Below are 23,686 nucleotides of genomic sequence, written 5' to 3'. Positions count from 1 at the left end.
GGCATCGATTAGAATATGTCAGCATTCTTTATAAATACTATTTCAACATTTATGGGCTTAGCAGTCTTCAAAAGTAATAAAGCAACAAATAAATTAGACCAATTGCATACGTACATGAGCTGCTTGGCCGATAGTGAGCCCCTGGGTACCGCCTGCCCATAGTGCCAGTCAGCACATTACCACACGCTGTCAGCTGCCTTCAAAGTGCAGATCGAAATTCTTAACTGTGGGAGAAGGGAGAAAAAAAAAGTGAAGACTTAGTGTAACAGCTGTATCTTTTTCATTAAAATGCTAATGACCCCTACAAATTCCAGGATAACTACATMGATAAATTATTCATAGTCATGTTGTCAGAGGAGATGAACTGTTGTGCTATACATGCAGCACAATTTTATTATTGCTGGTTGGCCTCCATTAATAAAATCACATAAATTTTGAGGCACAAAGAAATCTCAGGCCATACAGTCGCTTCTTTTGGCCCATGACAGAGATCGAAAACTAAACACTGCAAGAAAGCTTGCTATTTTATTTTGATAGAAATAGCCAGTAGGTGAGATTTAAAAACAATGTTTGTCTTAAATTTTGTGAAGCAATCATTAAGCAACAAATTTATGAACAGTTTACTATAGCAGCAAAAATTATCTGTACTCCAYAGTACTGATTACTTTGAATGTGTCCCTAAAAAGCAGTCTGTACAGCAATGCAGGCTATTAACCCATGCATCAATTTTCGTGAACTAACAAAACCCCAAGCCAACAAAAAAACAGTATGGCACATCTTACAGTTTGGAATAACAAATCCAAAGTCTTAATTGAAATGTTACCAAACCTGTCAAATTACTAATATAAAATATTTTAGTCTAAAACCAAGTCCCATTGTTCCTTTCTTTGGCGTACGATTTTGTACTAAAATATGACTTTCAGCTGCTCTTCAACTTTATCTTTTTCTTAGTTTWCCTGAATAGCCTTCATATTCCCAGATGTCTATCAATATATATTGCATGTTAAGCACACCATTTATTAACACACATTCCCTCTTATTTAATTTTCTCCCTTGCTGGAAACACAGGAAAAGCAACAAATTCTGAGGAGCGTTTTTCTTTATTCATTATGGATTTTTACTGTCTCAGGCTGCAGCTACAAGTACAAGCTTGTTCTACCCAGGAAACAGAGAARTATCAGGACACAGACAAAACAGTGATGCACTGAAACTGGGAGATCTCCCCAAATCTTCAGACATGTCTGTTCCCTTACTGAACACAGTGCTAGCTTATTCCTGAATTAGATAAGCCTTTTATATATACTGGCATCCATGCAATTCTCTGGTGAGCTGGTCTGGGAGCCAACACAGCTGAAAACTCCATCTACAGACACATTTTCAGTCAGATGAGACTCCTGAACTGGGTCATGGTGGCTGCACAACCATTGGTAGCTAGCATGGGCAAGTGGAAAGAATGGGACTGTGGCAGCCTGAGATTAAAATTACTTGAAATGCAACAGCATAACATTCCTACAGCCTTTGCAGATCACTTCTGAAACAGACACCTTTAAGGCTGCGTAAATGATGGTCCAAAAAACAAGATAAGATCTCCATTATTTTCCAAATCAGTGCTGACAAAGCATGTCCTGTTCAACTCCCCTCAGTGGGGGAAGTTCAGTGAATCAATGAGACAGTACTTTCCTGCCACTAAAAGAATTCTGGAGGTTCAGATGAAAAGTGCAATAGAATTAACACTCAGCCAAAACTCCCTGCATTACTTTTGCAGGACAGTAGGGGACAACTCCTTGCCATGGGTCAAAGAGACCTTTTCAAATTTCTTTGGCGACCTACTAGTTCAACGCATTGTGAAGTTGTGCAAGGACAAAAACTTGAAGATGGCTGCTTCTCCTTTCCTGTTCTATAGCAATAAAATTAAAAATACATATTTAATAGTTGGGAAAAAAATTAAGTCTCTCCTCATTCCAAATGGACCAAGTTTGTAATTCATAACAAAATACAACAGAATTGTCTTCAGCTGTGCAAGGATTAGRAAAAAAAAATACTGCAGGGAGAACAAAAACTGTGACCAGATGATAGTATCTAGAATTCTTTTCCATAGCTTGTGAAAGACTTCAATGAGTATGTATGGAGGCACAAGATCACTCACTTTTCATAAATGCATTACTGTCWTTTTAAAAGGCACATACTTTTCCAGAGCAATAACACTGCCTAAATTACATCAAATGCCTACAGTTGAGACATACTATTCCTTCCCTACCTAGCATCACAATATCATTCTGCACCATACCATACTAAAAAATCCTAACAAATATAAATTAAGAAACCTTACAACACCACACCCGTTCTCCTGAGATAGTGTGCCCATTCTGGGAACAAACCACTCTTTGCAGAGGTCAGGTCAGGACCCAAAGTTATAACCGTTTTTAAATATCACATTTTAAAACTCCATAAATTTAATTGGAAAGACAACATAAAGATAGATTCTCATTACAGCAAATGTTTCATCATTTACATCAGTTACTGTATAAAATGTGAACTTCCAAGATTTACAAGGTGGATTAAAGCCAGCTATCAAAAGTCAATTTAGAAGCAAGTGCACCCAGTACATGAAGTTAAACTGCTCTGCAAAATAATGGTGATACTGGATTGTATGTACCAGTGAGGACATACCAAATAGAAGATGCTGCATGGGTTTGGTTTTGGGGTTTTTCTGTGTTGTTCTTTGTTGGGTTTTGTCTGGTTTGGTTTTGTTTTTCGTTAAGAACCATCTCTGAATTGTAACCAGACTAGCCAAAGCAACCTCCCCTTTCTTTCAGCACATCCACTTACCAAGGTGATTCTTGGGGGGGATTTCTGCTTTTCAGCAAGCTCAGGGAATCATCACAGAAATGTGACCAATCTTGTTGGTATCCAAATGCCATAGCTAAAGCATCTGAAAACCAGCCTTTTTTTTCATATGCAGCCATGAGACTGATAAACAAAACTSAAGGAGGTCTCAAACACTGCTTTTGAAAAATCCAAGTATCATGCATGTACARGTTTGGGTTTGTTTTTAAATGTACACAATTTAGGTATCCACAACTCCACATACATCTGAGTTAAACATGAATGTATCTAATCAGTCAGATCAGGTCCTATTAGTTTTTAACCCTCTGGCTCAGACTTGTTTTTTAACAAGTGTGTCCCTTAACAGCTTTCTGTGKTTTTTTGCTTATTATTCTATTGCAAAATTCCTTTAAGAGTGTTTTATAGTGATTTTTCCATCTTTATAATTAAATTTAAAACCACATATACACAATTGGACACAGAGCCTTATGGCTTCTCTTCAAGAAATAATTTGATATAGTTCTGCCTGAAGATTTTCTTTGTCCATTCCTGATAAACTTTCCASATTCCTTTCAGGTGGCCATCCCCATGGTGCAGCAGTTACAGAGAGTCATGGAAACAAAACCTGAGCACTAGCACTGCACACCTGCCACCCAGGGGAGCACCTGAAAGCACTTCACCTCAGGCCAAGTCCCTTTTAGGAGCTACCAGCCACTCCTCGTCACATACACCGAGAATGTACATCATCTTGGAAAGAGGCCTGCCATGACTTTCAACTGAGACTGTGATCTTCCTAAGCCATTTTCTTTACAGAGCTTTTCTTGCAACTSTTCCATATTTCCTGGATTTTATGCCTGCTATGTAAAAGTTTAATTTTACTTGTATTCATCTTTTGATACCATGAAAAAAAGAAGAACAAAAGACAAACTAAATTTTCATACTYTTTGTGATTTGTTTTTTCCAATGAGTGAGTCAAACCATGAGTTCTGTCTATACAGCAGACAGAGTTCAGTTTGCTGGGACTAATTCCATTACCTTTGGTTTCAGAACAAACAATTCACAGTCCAGCCTCCATACTATTAATGGCCATTAAAGATACTTTGTATTTCACCAAATTTATTTCTTTAAGCAGGCTACTGCTTATGAGGTCAGCTGACTCCCTTGATCTTCCCTGCTTCTCTACAAGCAACATTTGTGATAAATACATGTGTGTTCAAATGTAAATATAGGTACATTCATACTGGCTGCTATAATCTCATACAACAAATTGTGCCTGCAGACCTACCCTCACATGCCCAAGAAAAAGGATATGAAAAAAGGAGATGACTGCAAATTAACTACAGAAGTCGTCCAAGTGTGACTGACTATATCACTCAATACTTGCAAGGCACAGCTACACAGTGTGGGGAAAAAGAAGGTTATTGCATGATGTTGCTCAAGGGACAAGTACTCAAGAAACCACACTCCAGCACTCTCTTGCGTGATATTCTGACAAATAACACAATCCCACCTTTAAAGTCGTGCTTTGAATACCAGGAAACAGGTCTGCCAAGGAGGGGGTAAAAGGAATGCTGTGCATTGTTTTAAAAGCACATACAAGCCACCGGTCCAATGAAAAACAATTATAGCAAAGGGCTCAGACACTGAAAGAGGCTGATCTAAGAGAAAAAAAAAGTCAAATCAGCCTGCAAGACTGGTGGATAGATCATTTTAAGATGAGAAATCATAATTGAATATACACACAAATTTTGTATATGCGTTTGCACATATAATGCAAATTCATTGCTTTTCACTTTGMCTGCATTCAAAGCAGTGACTGGCAGCATCACCTGTAGTTCAGCATTAGCAGAACAAAATTCAAACAAGCAAGCAAATTTCCAGCCATGCCATTAGGAATTTGTGCTGCTGATTTCCGGAGACACCTACAGAGACAGCACTTTCATTTTCTGTGCTAGGAACAGCTATCAGACACCTTGGAGAGAGCACAATGCTGTCAGCTAGCACATCTCATGCATCATTGAGAGTGTGATCTTTTTGGAGGTCATCAACAACTCCTAACCATTACTTTCATCTAATAACTACCAACTCCTTTTAAAAATAGGTATTTTCATTTCAGGAAGGTTTTTTTCCYAAGTCTTGTTACCTCAGAGACCTTATCCATCCTTCCAGTTTTGTCTGGCAATACCCACATCAAGGATGCTGTCCCCTCCACCTGCCTTTGCTGAGAGGCACAGAGCCACCCTGCTTTCCAAAGCACTCAGCCCCCATCACCTCTGCTTGCTGGCACAGGATAAAAGCTTTCTGGGAACCGGAAAGACAAGCACAATCCCACAGCCAAGAGGATGTCCTGCCTGCACTCCAGCCCTGCCACATTTTTTATGATTTTACCGCACTTGGACCTAATACCAGACATGCTCAGATATCTGGAAAGTCCTGTCTGCCCAAAAAGTCTGGCCACTCCATCATTTCTCCTTCCRGTAAATTCTCACTACTCAAATTCTTCTTGCCTGCAGACATTCTTGCTTGCATTTCTCTGCCCTGTACACCTTTTGGCTGCCTTTGTGCTTCTCTCCTACCATGCTTTGATTTGGATGYTTTCCCTTTTCTCCTTATTCAAGAAATCCTTCATGAGGGCTTTTCTCTTTCTTGGTAACACTTTCCAGGTACTGTGCCACCTGCCTGCTTAGCTGAGGTTCCCATACACTATGTGGGGATGGATGTTATTATTTCCCACTCAGTTTTGGAGAGTATCATCACTGTTAATCAACTGAACAAAATTCCTCCTGTTTAAGGCTTTATACAGACCCTAACTCATCAAAAGCATGYTTTCCTGAAATTTAACATTTCAGTACTTCTGAAGCTGGAGCATGCTGAATTCAAGATATTCATGGTCCCCTGAGCATAGGCCCCTGCACAGATGATACACACTTTCTCAGTAAAGCACATACACTTTTTACATTTATTGTACATTAAGTTATCTTAAAGCTCACCAAGCAGTAACAGAAAACATCAGGACATTCTGTGTATAACAACACAAGCCTGTATATATTTTAACACAAAGAAAAGCACTGTCTATAATGTAAGTTTATTACATTAGTAATAAATAGTTACAATAGTTAACCTCCTTCATTTGGTGCATCTATCTGAACCRGAATCAGCTAATGATCTCAATTTTACTTGCTCATTGGCAAGCATTTGTTAAGTTAGAAGTAATGTTGCACATTAAAAAAAAAATAAGAGCTGTGGTGCTCTGAGCCTCTGGGGCTGCAGCAGTCGGGCTGTGTGCCAGAAGGAAGCTGGCAAGCTAAGGAGCTCTGGGAATGCAAAGGCATTACAGGATCAAAGCAATCGTCATCGGGTAACACAGATCTTCCTGTAAAGCCTAAACCAAGAGGGCAATATTTCAGACATATATTCTGAACCCCATTTACACCAAGATCCATGAAACTTATTTTTCAAAGCTGTCTGGTAAAAGCAGTATTTCTAACTGAGAAGGTACTTATTCCTTCTGAAGTTAAAAGATGCCTCCGTGCATTTGTTTTCTGTGGGAAGCTTTCCAAGCACAGCTAGGTTTTCTCTTGTAACATTTCACCAATATCCCCACTTTCTTCTTCCTTGTATCTTGTAGGAATTAACACAGCATTGTTGCTGTCCTTCCAAACATGGACACAAAAATTGGAAGCTGAGACAAAGCTTGGTTTAGCCCTCCAAAACGATAYAAAATCATCTAGCAAAATTACCTTAAAAGTTACAAATTCTGTAATATGTTGGGAGTAAGAATCTAAATGAGAGGCGATTTTTTATTTAATTGACTTTTTTTCTGGAATTCACAAAGAGGTTAAAAAGAATGTCTAGATTCAATAAATAAAAAGACGAAGATCTAGCAGGTTTATAAAGCTGGCTAGCGAATAACAAGAATATTTAAAGTGTTTTTTTAAACAAAAAAAAAAGCCCCCAGAACAAACAACAACAAAAAATGTGCTAAAATTTGGGGTGTCACATTTCAAAGGATAACATGGCTTTCATCTAATAGGATTTGGAGGAAGCYTTGTGAACAGATTTTTCACTCTGCCTTCTGCCCACTTGCTTCACCTTCTTACTTCTCTGAAGCAGTCAAAACCAGGAATGACTTAAAGCAGAAGAAGTATTTCTGAGGCATGGTTCAGGATCTTAATTTCTGCTACTTTTTTTTTCTACCCTTAAAAAGCCCCATTTTCTAGATCTAGCTCCCAAGCATATGTTTGTATGTCTCAATTTGCTATAAACTGGACAAGTGCTACAGCTCTTAGCAACATATTTTTTTCTGCTGAGCTGAAGGAACAACTAGAGTCTTATTCGTAGAAAGGAGCTCATTTATATTTTTGACAAGAAAACAACTCAGCCTTCTGGGGTTTGTTTTTTTTTTTTTAACCCATAGGGATATGGAGCAAAAATAAATTGAAAGTCATGATGAAATTATATGGACAACAATGTTGCAGTATCCAAATAGAGTACACAAAACAAACCTCTCATTTGTTTCCAGTTTTGGGAGGTTTATGGCAGAGCTGTTTGACATAGAAAGCKCACATACAACACCTCTCTTGCCTAAAGAGTTGTTCATCAGCCATYCAAAACCCCACAGCATTTTAGTAAATGAATAAATGTTGGAAAGAGTAATTTCTGCAGCATCACAGAAAAAAAATTACCTTCAGTTACAAAATAAGAAAAATAGTGAGGTTTTTTTTAATGTCTTTCTAGAAGGAAGCCATACAAAGCCTCCCTCTATAGCTTTATAACAAAACCTCATATCAATGTATCAGTGTTGTAATGGAATAGACTCATAAAGTCATAGAATCATTAAGGCTGGAAAAGACCTCCAACACCATTAAGTCCACCTGCTAACCTGGCACTGCTGTGTCCCCTACTAAACCCTATCTCCCCGTGCCACACCCACATATCCTTGGAATACTTCCAGGGAAAGTGATTCCACAAGTAGCCTGGGAGCTTCTTCCTATGCCTGACAACCTTTCAATAAGACGTTTTTTCTTAGTAGCCAATCTAAATGTCCCCTTGTGCAAGCTGAAGCCATTTCCTCTGGTCCTGTCACTTGTTACTTGGGAGAAGAGACCAAACTCCACTGGCTACAACCTCCTGTCAGGTAGCTGTAGAGAGTGAAGTCCTCCCTGAGCTTCCTTTTCTCCAGGCTAAACAACTTCTGAAAAATTTAATGAGTAATTACACTGAAAGTTATATTGCAGTTTTTGTCAAAATATGCATTTAGCCTCACCTTCCCTCAAAAATAATGCCCACAAGAGACAAACAAACCATATAATGTAGAATTTGAGGCTTTTATTAAGTGAAAAATTATTCGAAACCCATGTGTAGCACACTGAGATATGGACAGACTTTCTGGCTGTTGAATGACATAGAGAATTGACCCATGTTGCATCTGAATCCAGTTTTATATAAATGTCAGTCACTCAAATAGAACACTAGTAGAGAGACATGCTCTCGTTAGGGCCTCTTAGATTTTTTCTGCAAAGCTAATGGTGGYATCATTTAGAATATTGTAAGCATATTCCTGGGTACCTTCCTCCTTCCTCATTCACAACTCCCATTGTATTGACAACTGCTGAAAAACAGCAGAAACTTTTCTAAGATGAGATGCAACAAGTCACGTTYACTGAGACAATGTAGTAGAAAGGATTCACAGCATCCAAGAAGAAAAATTTAATTACTGATTCACRTGTAAACAGACAGTTTATTATCTGCAGCTATCTCATAAAAGCTCTGTCTTTCTTGCTGGGAGAATCTATTCTGAAGAAAAAGAAAATGGATAATTGAATATTCAAACATCAGAATAGTTTCATGTTTTTGCTCATGCTTCCTATTCCTAACTCAGCCATGAATAATCACGTTAAATATTGTAAAACTCCATTAAAAAATGCAACTTATTTAATACTTTCTAAAATATGGTAATTCCTACCTCATGGGCCTTTTCCCATTTTTTGACAAAAGAGTATGGGGACAATGAAATACTGCCTCAAGACAATCAACCACCTGTRATGCAATTGTTTCTTTTTAGGTCTCTCCTCTCCTCAACACCCTCTTCTCCCATGCAAGACAAGAGCTTTGTCCTTTGTTTGCAAAGACAACTGCTATCAATATAGCAAGAAACTTCTTTATTTTTGAAARTATCATAAACCAAGGTAGTGCAAAAGGATGAATCATGTCCTGCACTACCCAGTACTCCATCTTCTGTTACCAGGGGCAAAGGCAACGATGAATGATGGCAGCACTGGGAGCAGTGCTATTCCATTTGCCTGCTGCAAATGGAGAAGCTCCCCCAGGGTTTCCTTCACAACCTATTACTATATTTAACAAAATCAAACACCAGAAAATTAGCACAATTTTGTGAGTAACATATTCCACAAACAAGCAGGTATTTTTTCCTATACTAATCACTCTAGGATTCTGTGATTTTAAGTGATGATAACATCACAGGAACTTTCTGATAGCCGGTGCTGATTAATGGCAACTCTAGGTTTTAGAAGAATACTGCTCCGCTCCCACRTAAGAATTGAGGCTCTTTCCAGTAGGTACAGAGACTAAAGAAAAACAATCTGGTAAGAAAAGTTGCACCATCAGCACAGCCTCCTGTGTATTACAGACTGCTAARTTTGCTTGGTTAACATACCTGAAAACCATGAAGACCAAGACTAACCCTGAACCCTTCCAGAARGCCTTAAAAGCCATCTTTACTGGACTGGCTAAAATACTCACATTTCATATAACTACATACAAACGTGACATTAGTCCTTGGTAGCTGGAGTCCCATCATTCTCTTTGCACAAAGACTAATTTAATAAGAAATGTGTCACTGGAGTGTAGCTTTATGTAGACATGGAAAAACAAAATAACAACCAAAAAAAAAAACCAAAAAAACAAAAAACCAAAAAACAACAAAATCATAAAGACCTCTGAAATTCTTCTGAGTGAGAAGTAAGAAAATTCTCTGGGAAAAGTAACATGCAGCATGAAAAACCATTTTCTAAATCAATATCTAGGTACTAGCATTTATCTTCTCTTTGCATATTAACTAACCAGGAAACTAAGAGGAAACTTACAGGGTAAGAGTTTGCAGCTGTGCATCCCACAAGTAAAGCAAGAACTTGATGCATGTGTAAGATTTGCTCAGTGGCTACAAGGCTGGCATACAACTGAAAGCTCTGCCAGGTCACCTCCATCCATCAGGATTGTACAAAATAACACCCTTGTAAGGATCACATAAAAAAAAAGCCCAGAGGAGTGCTGCTATGTTTCAGAAACATGGAAACRCAATTCTAATGGAAAAGCTTCCTGCCTCTATGAGCAAACACTGCAGGGCTCTGCCAGTTCAACTACTTGTATGGCATACAGACACAGCTGTATTTCCAGCTAGCAACACTGTCTTCATGGGCAGACAATTCCAGACTTCTCATACATCTTATTTCGGAAGATGAGAAACCCTGCTGGCCTGCCAGGTACTGGGAAATACATCCCCAGCCTGGTAAAGTCACATGAGAAGGAAGGGAAAGCACAGCCTCAGATGCTGCTGGGGTGCCTGACTCCAGATAATCTCTCCAGAGAGGCAGCCTCAGCTGGAGTCACAAAGCCCTGCTGCTGTGAGCCTCCCTCCCACTCCAAGATCCACAGAGAACCATTCAGATACACCACAGGAGACTGCACTTCTGCACTGCACAGCACACACACACAACACAACAGGTGCCTGCATTAACAGATGGCATTTCTGACACCACAGAGCAACAGCACTGCTGTGAAACACCTCTGCTGAGAACAGCTTTTTCCCACGTCAGGTGGCACCAGCAAGTTGCTGTACAGCTAATCYGCAAAAATGGATAAACCAAGAATTCATGCTGGAGTACCACAAGAACTGGACCACCACTGTTCATGAACATCTTGATAAACAAGGTCAATACCAGACAGAAATACAGGCACCTGSAGTCTCTGTGCTGAAACTTCAGTGTTTAAGATGTGGGACATGAAAGGTTCAGAAAGAGTGTCCCACCCAAAAGGACCCCCAGGCATGAAGAAGGTTACTTACCCTTGGTGGAAAGCCTGTACAAGAGCACCAAGTTTTGGATTCCCGGGCACCAGAACCTCCTCAGGTCGCTGCGGAAATCAGGCAAGCTGCACAGCAAACACAAATAATGTATTTTAATTTATGAAGAGTCAAGAGGAATTAATGAAACCTACTRAGCTTGCAAAGGTGCAGGACATCAGAAGAAACCGACACAGCTGCTCTCTGTGCCAGTGGGAGCCACAAGGCAGCAGGAGCCTGGGAATCAGACGAGAACCGACTGAGTAGCCCAAGCAGCCACCTTCAGTTTATATCCTTAAAACCATCTCCATTCAACAGATTCAACAGGAGAACTAAAGCCAGAACAGAGGATTCAGGTACCACAGTGCAGGGATCTTCCCAAACCAAGCAGGTGTCACGATCTGCTGCCGAACCAGGGCAGCTCAGGTACATAAGGGATGTAATCCTAAATTCTCTCTCCCTCCTCACTGCAACACAGACCTGCAGTTTTCCCCATCCACAAACACTGAATACCATGAAGAAAATGAATTCAGATGATAGACATAAGCCCCAAGGTAGGAAAAAGCAGAAAAAAGTGCTCAGGAAACAGTATGTTCATAAAAAAACATGTTTTCAATTATGCTTGTGTTCAGTAGACATCAAGTACATAATTTATTTTTGCAAAGTCTGTACGCTGCATCACAGTCATGTCACCCCTGGAAAGTGACATTAATGCTATAGCATTTGGTACTGAAAAATATATTGGGATTKTCACCATATGGTGAGGTTATCCTCCAATCAAAAGATGCTCCAGCAGCAGCAGCAGATCTGTCAGTCAAACTATGTTCTAGAATTCAAGGTATTATTCAACTTTCTATTTGTTTCCCCCTCTGGAGAAAATAAATATATAAGACCAAAGACACAAATCTCATCTGCTACAGAGTTTAAATAATACTTTATTTTCTTTATTAAATCAAAAGCCAGGCTAAATCAAGCCAAGTATATTCAATTTTGAAGAGAGATATGCTTTTTATGTCTTAAACAAAAATCCAAGAACTGTAAGTCCTAGAAAGTACTGAGAAAAAACAGATCACTTAAGAGACCTAAACACATCCTTGCTAAAAACATATTTGTYCTTTGAAACTTGAAAATACCTTTTTATGAGCTAGATACAAGGTAATTTTAAAATATCAATGTTTTTTTTAAAAAAATCAAGAAAATATATTCCCTTCATTTTCAATAATAAAGTTGCACTTAAAAGAAATAAAGCTCTTSAGGAAGAAAACAGACTCGTGCTCATTAAAGTAGTATTTGCTCATTAAACTAACATTCTAGCCCAATTTAGTACATTTGCGAACTTTTGTATCAGATGATCAGATTTCAGTATTCAAGACAGAGGAAAAAAAATTGAGAGAAAGAAAACACATGTATTGTTAACAGCCCCATACCCGGAAAGCCAAGAAATGCAAGTTCCGGCTGTTTGAGATCCATGGGTTTATACAAACTTCCTGGGTCAAGTGCTGAGACCCCAAACTTCACAAGCTGAGCTTACATGCCAGCTTTTCCAAATAATTTTCCCAAATAATCAAAGAGATGATTTGCTTATATATGCTGTCCAGGCATTGCCATTTTTATAATTAGCTCTTTTCATCCTATAAATCAAATATAATTTGTTCTAAACCAAGCCTAGAGTAACTYCAACTGAAACAATAGTAATAATAATATTACTACTTTGAGTAATAAGCTCAAAGAAAATAAAATAAGCTCAAACTCAAAATCATTTTACACCTAAAAGAAGAAAGTTTTTTGACACAAACTAGGATAAGGTCAGCTGCCAGTTCTGAGATCTGAGATCTTTTCTCTGAGAGAAAAGCCTGAAATACAAAATATAGATCTCAAAGGTAGGAATTACCATTCACTTCAAGAAAACAGCAGATAGAAAATTGCAAAACAAAGTTTCAACAACAGATATCTGACCTCTGACCAAAAAGGATCTTAACACTGATGGCATAAATTCCTGAAACTGTGCTGCTACACACCCAACATTTTCTATTTCCCAGCTGAGAAACCACCACCCTGAGTGTTTTTCCCTTTCTCTGCATTCTACTGAAAATGTCCACTTCTCCACCCACATTTTTACCACATTGCCTGCCTTGAAAATTGTCAGACTTGAAAATTACTTGAGAATGAAGACAGGAATCTTTTTCATCCTGTTTATAGATCTTCATATTTCAAGAAAAGCTTGGACAGCCAACAATGGAGCCAGGTCAGCCTCCCACACCTATGCAAGCAGGAATAACTCATTTAAGACCTTATTAAAAGCAGAAATTGAAAGGCAGATAACATGCAKGCACTGATACCTTCATTAGAGAAGGAATTAGCAAATGTTTAACGCCCACAGATGACAGAATAGTAAAATCATTACCATTAATGAAATAAACAACTGGCTGGTTGAAATAATAAGTGCAAGTTTAAAAAATTAAATTGTCCTTATTTTCTTCTTTTGCAAAAATGGGGTTATAGGTACACATATTTGAAGTGGGACTTCTGGGTTTCMACAGGACACAGACCAGCAATCCTGTCCTCACCTAGATTAAGAAAGAAGTGATTGCCCAGGAGTCAGCGTGAAATCTGATCTTGAACGCATTACAGAATTTCAGCTAGAAATAATAAAACCAAACAGAAGACATCAGTCAGCATAGAAAAAAAAAGGGGAGTTATTGCTCTTCTTGAGAAACTAGAGCAAAGCTTACTTTTAYACATGTCTCAAAACAGACACAGATATCTATCTGATAGACCCTGTGGATTTATAACATCTAAACACAGGCCAAATCTACTTTCTTGASGTTCAGCAGGAATTTACCAGGCTAGAAATCACTGCAGCTTTTTCCTTCTTCCCTACTACAGCCTGTGCTTGTGCCTGGGGGCTTCCTGCTAGCAGCTAAGAATTAGCTGGTTCTATTGCTCTCCTTTCCAATCTCCTCGTTATTGGTAACGAAATTTAAAGTTCAGGTTGATACAAAGGAGGCAGGTTTTGCAACCACCAAATTTCAGCTGGAGTCATTCAGTACCAAAATTGGGTTTATTCTTTAGTTGGTCTTTCTCCTGAAGCACACATTCTACATAAACAATGGGTAGCTCAGCATAGTATTTTTCTTTTTGTCTTTAAATAATAAAATAACCTGCACCAGCAAGATTTTTGGATGTTTCTGTTGACTTAGAAGGAAGAACTCTGATTTAAATCCACTTACATTTAAAAACCGACACAAGAAAACAAAAATATTCACAAACTGTTCTCCCCTCCCCAATGGGCAACTGCTTCTCAGTTGGACTGCAGAAAAGAGCAGCCAGACTGGACTTGGGGGTGGCAATCTCTCCAGGAAGAGCAACAGATAATCTTCCACCTTGCCACCTTGAAAGTTTGTTCTGTAAAAAAATAAATCCATCTATTTGAATCAGGGAATATAAAWTTTAAGAATGCTATCAGTCTGGAGCACTCCTCCTGCACACATTATAGTAAGGGCTATATCTTGCTATCAGACTGCAAACCTGTCTGCTGGGCAGGGTAGAAGGATGTAAAAACCCCATAATGTAAGAGTCAGTAGAAATCCAGATACTCTGGTAAAAACAACTACAGACTTCGTAATTCCTGCACTTTTAGAATGGAGACACCGTTATGAATTCATGTGTGAGACTGAGGATATTACATATGTACAATATTCATCATACAGAGCTGAGTGAAACTGGTATCAGTATAAAACTGGTGACAGTTTTCACACTGCAGCTTCCTCTGGGCACATACAGATACGCCACATTGACACCATAAATAAGCYCTGCCTTAAATTGTCTTTTAAACAGGAATCCCAGGATCCTATAACCTCTCCATTAAAATCAACCTCTTCCTCCAATTTCTTAATAGAAGAAAGGAGTTATCCCGCATAACATCAATAATTAATAAGTACAGCATGGTCATCTATTTTAGGAATATATTTTCTCTTTCCTTCTAGAAAGTACATTAACTGTGTCTAACTTCAGTCCATCAGACAGCCTCTCAGTAAGTCTCATGCAACCACCCCAAGAACTCAGGCTGCTGGGGCTTGTTGCTTCATTTTTTATGAGGCTTCTAAGGGTCTTAATCTGGAAATAGTTTAAAAACAAACAAACAAAACCCAAAAAAAACAGCCAGACAGCCACGAAGGACTCGCATAACATCATAATGGCTAAAAAACTCATTAAAGGTGGGGTGGAGGAGGAGGAAGAATTCCCTGACATTTTCAGCATCTACCTTTCTTTGCATCTTTCCTTCTTTGGCAGAAGTTCTTGCCAAATCCACAGAAAGAAGCATCAAACACATTAATTCACTTACTGCCCTAGAGGATCAAAAGGAAAAYGGCATCACTTAGATGGTTTTACCTTCCCAAATTTTTGAAGGTCAGGAAGAAGCATTTCTTTCACAATTAGTGGAAAAGACACCGAAATGCACATGGCACTGCTTTGTTTATGAACCCTGATAAGTCAAACAAAAATGAGGATATTTGGTGCTCCAYTACTTGCAGGAGGTGTGCCCCTCTTTCCCTTCCAGGTTAAAAAGCATATTCTGAACACCTTCCAGGCCTCAGGTCCTCCTGGGACATGGGCATGTGTCTTTTGCCCCCTACTTTCAGCTCCCCACAATGAGGACCAACCAGACGTCACTGCAGAAGAGACTSAGAGGAGGGAAAGTCTCAACATTTATGGAGCATATCAAGGTCTCCTCCCTTCATTTTAGTGATTATTTTAATTAAAAATATCCAAAGCAGATACTGAAAGGTGGTTTTCATTCTTCTTTTTAAAGTTTTGATCAGAAGCACGAACATGGGGGTGGGACTAAAATGTTTATGCCACTCTGGTACAAAAGTATTACTTTCATTTTAGCAAATCCTCCTCACCATTGTCCTCAAAACACTTATGCAGACCTTCCCACTGGCAGTGACTGCTCCCCAACAGGGAGTGTTACTTCAGTCCTCTGGTTGCGTGACTTACTGCTTTTCTCAAGTCTTACTGTTCATTGAACTGTGCTGCACAGGCATCAAATCAGAAGAAAGGAAAACAGTGGACGACCCTGAAGCAGAATTCAACTTCACCTTGGAGTGGTTGACATCTCCCAGTGCACAGCACTGGCTTCAGCACACATGTGCAGTCATATTGTGCACTCCAAAACACCCATTTTGAATCGTGTTCTAACTGCTATAGCTGCACATAAATCATACCAMCTTACCATTAAGAACTTTCATGGAAATATCCTACCCTTACAGCTCGAAAGAATTGGTATTTTCACTGAGAAGTAATTCAGCTTCCTAAGGGTGAGTCCAACAGCCAGGGCAAGGAGCTGCTCTGGAGAGACATGTGCTGCTCTGGTGCTAGGTCTCAGCACACATACATGCAATGGCRAAAGCTTAGAAACACCCAGAACAGAGCTCCCACACTTCAGGGCCCTGCCCGGAGCAGGCTTGCAATGTGCTGAGCATTTTCCCAGCAGCACAAGGAAGCTTTGCATCCCCCTTTCTGTCCCTAAGTACACTCCTCTCAAGCTTTCACTATCAATCACAGCTATCATGGCTCACAACAAGAACCAGACAATTGCTGCTAATACAAAACTGTCTGAGCAAACATCTGGGCTGAGGCTGACAGTCTCTAAGGTATTATGCCAAAAGCACGGCACAATCAGCATAGGGGTTGGTTATCGTTCAACACAACTCTTCAAGCAAGTACCACTGCAGCGTATTTTCCCCCCAGCGGATGGCAATCAAGCCATATTTTCTGTTTGCTCTTCTGTCCTGACCCAAATTTTAGAGCTCACAAAAGCCCAACACACAATCTGATGATAGCATTTCAGCAGCAAAAAAAAAGTGTGCTTTGAAAACACTTAAGCAGTTGAATTAAAAAGAAGTTTAAAAACTTGAAAAGTATGGAAAAAATGGAAACAAAAACTTGAATCAATATTTGAAAACAAAGCAGCCTGGAATTTGTCTCAAAAAAAGTCTTATTCTTAGCACAAGGGGGTGCAACATGGCTAGCTGAACAATTTTCCAAATATATTTTAGTAATAAAACTTCTTTTCACACAGGCATCATGTTTTAAGGAAGGAATTGAAAGCCAATATATGTGACAGAGATCAAACATGAGGGTTAGAAGCAACAAAAGATGCTCTTCCATAAGCTTCCTGGAGAGAAAAACATCTCCAAATGGTATGACTCCTTAGCAGACACACCATACTTGAGACCAGGTTTTATCTGTCACTTAGAGACCTGTGGGTGATGAGTATTCAGGTCACACACACACCTCTTCTGCAGCAACCCACAGCACAACTATTCATGTGATAAACACCCACGTCACAGCAGAAGCCAGAAACAATGAATAATGCAGGAGATCCAGTCACTCTACCACATATCATACCCATGGGATATGGAGGCAGCATTTTAGCWTAAGTCATCCTTTCTCCTCCAGGGCTCAAGCATGCTTTTCAGTAATTCTCTCTCCACCTCATGTTCTGCATATACATTAACAGGTCAAACCCAGCAAACCAGGACAAGTAGTTACAGAAGAAATAGGGACACAAGCAGAAATGCAATACACCCTCTCACAAGATCACGTTAAAATGCTGCATCATTTGCTCAGCTCAAGAGCTCCACAAACCAGGAACAGTTTCCCCAAAAAGGTAGTCCTGTRTTGACATTTCCCAAGAGATGTACTTTCCCACCATTAAGACAACAATTTCTCAAAGCATTAGCTGAACCAGAATAAATTAAAACAGTCACACTCAGCCTTTGCTTATAACTCTGCCTGAATGAAGACAAGTTATTAAATGTGCACTGCAAAGCTCAAAGAAAATCTGAATTTGCAAGTCACCTCCTTTTTAAAAAGACCTCATCACCTATGCTTTAGGCACAAATTCTCCCAGTAACTCCTTAAGTTACTAATTCCTGTTCTGAATACTATTATCACTGTATAATTCTCCACAGCCCCCCTAATATTCTCCAGTACTTTCCCCAGCTACTGTTGCACTCAAACAAAGTGCTCCATCTCAGAGCATCCTTGAGGCCCACCACACCAGCACAAAGCATAGAGATAATGGATATCACGACACAAGGCACTTGGCAATGCCAGCTTGGCTTCTCTGGCACACTCTGCCTTTCAGCATCCTGCTCAGTCAACCACTCTGCCAGCATGCCTGGCCTTCACACAGCTTTTGCATTAGCCKGGCCATCCATTCACCGCAGATTTCATGTGCCATTGGAAGGGTGTTGTCTCACATCTGTGTTCTTACATGCTTTCTTTTACATTACTTTCATATACCCAAGAAAATCTACATAGGAAAGCTTATCTAGCAAGAGAACACATTGCATTCATTACTGCCCAGGCAGACTCCCAGACTGCATGCTTAGAATGACTACAGAAAAAAAAAAAAAAAAAGGCAGAATAAAGGCTCACGTCTCTCTCCAGTTTTAGTCATAATCAATTTTAATGATGCTGTTGTAAGACCTCATAATTTCAGCTTCAAAGCCAGCTAAAAGACAATAAAGAATTTCTAACTTCAACATGTATTAACAGAAATTATACTGATTCTGCACACCAGGGCAACATATTCAAAACTTTTTGATGCTTGTATGTACTTAGCTGTAAAAAGGGATCATCTTGTCTATCTTACAAGCCTCTCCGCCATTCTGGTTTGCAGTGGGACAAAGTTAAAAAACATTACAGCACATTTTTGACCCACACCAGAAGGTTTTACACAAGCCTATGAAAGATTTGGAATAGACCATTACATACATGCTTAGCATAATTAAGGTAGAGCCACTATTAGAAGGAGCTATCAAACCTGTTCTACCTCCATCACCTTGTTAAATATAACAACTGTTGGGGTTTGGGAGCCTTTAGGCTGGCTTTTTGTTTGGTTTGTTTGTTTTTTTAACAAAACAGGGTCAGCTAGTATTTGAAATTATTTCTGGCACAGAACAACTGGTGGTGAACAGAAAAATCTCGGTTAGTTTATTCCTTTATTAATCATCATTGCTGGTGAGCTGACTCACTATCTAGGGTTGATCTCTTAAGGAAGTAAAAATATTTTATCAATTGATTTTTTTATTAGTACAGTTCCAGTGCTATGCAGTGTTTTCTCAATTCTCTACCTCTGATAAGGAGATCTGTTAATGGTATAATCAACTGATGAAAAGAATGAGATTTATTTTCCAATTATCTTCAAAAAATATGCTCAMGTTTCTCCCATTGTCTTAAAATCTGCTGAGGCTAAAATCTCTTATCTAGTACATTTACTGTCCTTTTTTTTTTTTTTTAAGTCAACTTGAGGCCTCTGATAGAAGAGATCCTGCAGTTTCTCTTGAGAAAATGATAATTAACTATTCTAGCGACAACGGGAAAAATACTTTTTCCAGGGAAAAGATATTAGGAAGATGAAAGATACAAATTCATCAGCTACAAAAAGGCCAAAGAGAACCACTAGCTAAAGAAAAAACTCAGAGTGGCTGTCACGTGACACGAAATGCAGTATTTACATGTCAGAGATGTAAGTCCTGTATCATACATTTGCTTCTTGCATGGCCCAGTGACTTCCCACTGTTCTTAGTATGACTCAGACTGCAGAACAGCATTAACTACGCCTTTATCCAAAGTTATGCACAGCTTTCCTTTGCCATCCTATTGGCTTCAAGAGTTTATTCCTCTAAGCTCAGCCATATTCTACCCTTCAACATGCAAACATACTCTTAATTTATTTGAAAAATCCTTTCCAACGATTGTAGACAAACCATCATATTCAAACAACCACAAGCCCTAAGACTGCAAACAGCAATTCTACTTTAAAAAAAAAGGCATTTCTCTGTAACAATTTCTGCTCACATGATTACACATCCAAGTACCACAGTGCATGCTCACAATTAGGACGTGGCAATCACTCATAAAATTAAAAAAAAAAGTATCCAATATTTATTAGGAAGCTCTTCCAAAACAAAACCACTTTGAAAGTGGCTTATTTATCAGAAGAGCAACAGTAAGACTGTAGAATAACTACTAGCTATATTGCTTTGCCCAAAATTTGTTCATTTACATTCTTACCCAGGTTCCACTCGTAAGGTTTTAAGACCTACATTTTTATTAGAAAGTGTTATGTTTGTGTTTATTTTTTTTAAATAAGCTCATATACATAYACATGAGAAGCAGCTATATCTGTATTAAATAAAAAAGGTTTTAAATTAATTTCCTCTTGAATTGATAGAAAATTTTCCTACAGGACATCACACACGTAATTAAACAGCCAAATGGCTATACTTACACATCATGTCAATACTAAAAAATTAAACCACAGAAATTAAGATCTCACTGCAATATTGCAGAGCCTTCAGTAAAATCACATGTACATGGCATTTCCTGTCTYTTAATGAAAGTGGTTTAGCAATCTCAGAACAGACCTGATTTAAGCAGCTGTTACCAGATGCTCCAAAAGGAAGCAATAAAATTCCCTAATAATTCCTAATTAATAATATTCTCTTGCCCTAGCTCACTTAGATCCCTATCATTTCCGCTTATGAATTAAAACCTCCTGTCAGCCCCTTTTATCTAAGGCCCCGATTCCAGAGGATTATACTGATTTTTTTCCAATCCATGCAAAACAACCATGTCAGTAAGAAAACAAGGGGTGTCATATATAACCACAGTGAGAGGAATCTCATCTCTCAACACTGTGTGCCCAAATTGATTTTAAGACAGAATAAGAAGCAGGGTTTTTTCCCCCCAAAGACTGCCCTGCATACACACTGCAGTGCTTTGTCCTAGCACCCCAAATCCAAGAATCCCAGCTATGTTTAGCATTTTGCTTGGAGGTACTGCAGGAATCTAGGGTCAGCAATAGTCACAGGGGGCCAGATTTACTCAAAACAGTTAAGTTAATGAATAGAGCAAAAACATGTAACCTCTTGAAGAGAGACAGCAGGACTGGATACATTCCAAAAGAAGCCCTGATAAAGACTAGAGGCTGGYTTGGACAGGAGAGTTCTGAGGCTATGTATTGATTCTCTCTGGCTAAACTGTGACAAACGTTGTAAAGCGTTGAAAAATCAAAAAGAAGGTGCTCTACAAGACGCAAAGCATGCAATAGAACAAATTCAATGGAAATACTGATGAATGTCTTGAGAAGCCTCCAGTAAATCAAAGGAAATTTAGCCACTAATTGCACTGAATCTAAATTGAGGTCTGTCCCACAACTGAAAAATGAAATTCAAAACTCTTTGTAGCTTAAAAGTATATTTCCTCACAAGTCACCTCCAAGAGGTCTCGGAACTTGTTCGAGTTCAAGTGMAGAATTACAGCGCTAGGAAATGAAATCACTGACCAGTCACACCATGGTTGAACACAGACAGCTGAAATGGGATCACCTGAAAGTCAAAACCATTAAAATTCTCCATCAGACCCTTCAAAACCTAAATGGTGCCAGAAGTTGCTAGAAAGCAGCATGGGAAGTAAGCATGTACAATCTATGCTGAAGTCACAAATGACAAGAACAGTATTTTCCCTTGTTTCCAGTTGACCCACCTAGGAAGCTGGTTATTCTCAGAGCTACTGAGGGAGAAGTAGCGGGTGCAAGACCTCCTGTCAGAGATSAGAGCATATGTTTATATACATATATATCAGTATGCAAGTGAATGGACACAGGCACACATTTTAGATGCCTGCAAGATGAGGCATCACTCAAAATTAACTTATTCCCACAGTTAAAAGCAACAATAAAATTTAGTATTATAATTAAGCTCAGTATAAATGTGAAGCATGCAAAAACAAGAGCTGGAACAGTCTTTAATTTCATGCAGCCAGAACCTAAAGAAGAACAGAGTCCTGGTCTAAACAGGTTAAATAAAATTCATGTATAAATCCAGTGCTCACTCAGCTTAAGGAATCATCTCATGTACATTCAGCTGCAGAAAGAAGTCAGAGCTGCTGTTCCACAGCCAGCAGAGTGATGGTAACTGTACAGTTTTACATCTACKGATTTAAGCTGACTGTCCCTTTCAGCAGCACTTGGCCTTTACATGGGCTCCACCACCATATCACAGAGACATGGTCACAAAGATGCATCTCCTTTGAGGGGTTAATTTTCAGCCGGGTCCTCAAAATAATAAACTTGGACAGGGAGCCAGAAGAATGCCAGGGATGAGGAGATTGTGTGTTGTAATAGCTTGAAGAAGATGGACTGACACTCTTTAACAGTCGCTGTTAACAGTATTTAAAACATTAATTTTGGAGCACTACAAAGTGATGTGAAACCGTGCCCATAATCTTTCATCATGCCTTTAAATTTCATTGAAAGATGTCACATCTGGCACATGTGACAGGCCAGGAGCACTGCCAGCACTAATGGTTTTGGATGACACATGTAACCATGCGCTCAACTCTTCCCTGCCCACTCTGTTTTTTCAGTATTGTTTAAAAATAGAAGGGTAAAAAAAATTAATTGGGGTCATATTGGAAGCTTACAGAAATCCACACATCCCAATCTAATTTCAGCACAGCCAAATAGATCATCCTCATTCTCAGAAGGAGGATGAATAGCTGACGAGGGACAGACCTGCCTGCTCCTTGCAACCTGGAAAAGGAAGAAAAGGGTGAWCCCAGCATTGGTAACACAAAAGCTCCCTCAAGAATCTACAAGTTTCTGGCATTTGCTGCCCATAACAACAAACATTTTAAAATAAATACCTTTTKTCAGCCAGACCAGGCAATACCCAGAAGTCCTGGGAGCTTCAGCAGATGCAGGGGACAGAGTACAACAAGCAGTCACCAGGTTTCACTTGCAGAAACAAGAAATCCCCATACACTGGATACTTGGTCAGAGAACCACTTACCTGCAAAGATGCCAGTGCTCCAAATTAACTGCAAATTAAACAGTTTATGCAACAGCTGTGATTGTATTAGAGTAGAAGCAGAGGTAAAGCTTGACAAAGCACCAATATGATAATTCAAAGGCAGCCGAAGTTCAGAAAATGTAAYAGAAACCAGGGAAGTAATCTGCCACAAAGGTACTTTCAGTCACAATAATTTAAGCATAACCTTAAATCAAGGAAGAATGCTTTGGTGTAACTGAAGGGCAGTAATAAGGAGACAAAACTGCTCATAGCAGTAATAAGGAGACAAAACTGTTATAAATTAAATTGGTGGGACCAGGATTCTGCATCCTGTATTCATAATGAAGACCAGTGGTGCTTTTGCATTCCTTTTCAATTACATATCCATTTGGCCAGGTATTTATAACGTCTTTAGAGATACCAATGTACAAACTTTTTTTTTTTTTTTAAATCCACCACATATTTTCCATATGCCACGACAGATATGTGTTTAAAAACCTGATTTGAGAAGATGCCTTAAAATTCTCAGTTGTCACCTGCCATCTGATCTCCTGGCATATTAATTACCAACCATCTTTCCAATTTATCCTGTTTCTGTCTGTACTTTTAACAAGCAGCTTGTGAACTATCTTAGTCTGCTAAAAGAAATACAAAAAGATCAAACCTATTTCTACCTCCAAAAAAAAAAAATAAATAAAATCAATAATTACTATAGCACAGACATCCTGCTGTATGTTTAAACCTTAACAAAGAGGACTATTGAAAAAAACAGTTATTGCTACTCAGGTGTCTGCAAAGCTGYCACACATATTCTCACTACTCTCTTCTGATTGCTCCTGGTGTTGCACAGAATCTTTTACAGTCTTCTATCTGCCCTCCCAAAGGTACTACYACCACCACTGATGGACTC

The 23,686-nt window shown here is 39.0% G+C and overlaps 1 protein-coding gene across 9 annotated transcripts in view; it reads right to left on the bottom strand.

Moving 5' to 3' along the window:
- The window catches only part of APBB2 (amyloid beta precursor protein binding family B member 2), a 161,977-nt gene that overhangs the window by 104,829 nt on the left and 33,462 nt on the right, over positions 1-23,686 (bottom strand). For all 9 annotated transcript variants that reach the window (XM_057371774.1, XM_057371769.1, XM_057371764.1 and 6 more), the window contains exons 2-3: positions 10,910-10,995; positions 115-224 (exon numbers count right to left, since the gene is read on the bottom strand). Coding sequence is in view for 4 of the 9 variants with exons in the window: in XM_057371764.1 (XP_057227747.1) it covers positions 115-160 (46 nt within the window). In the remaining 5 variants the exon portion in view is untranslated. The remainder of the gene's footprint in view (positions 1-114; positions 225-10,909; positions 10,996-23,686) is intronic.

The sequence above is a fragment of the Malurus melanocephalus genome, unplaced genomic scaffold (assembly GCF_030028575.1).
Source record: "Malurus melanocephalus ecotype Western Australia unplaced genomic scaffold, MMel_1.1 scaffold_157, whole genome shotgun sequence".
Lineage (NCBI taxonomy): Eukaryota > Metazoa > Chordata > Aves > Passeriformes > Maluridae > Malurus > Malurus melanocephalus.
Note: the sequence above shows the minus strand (reverse complement) of the source record. Positions and strands in the feature narration are given on the sequence as shown.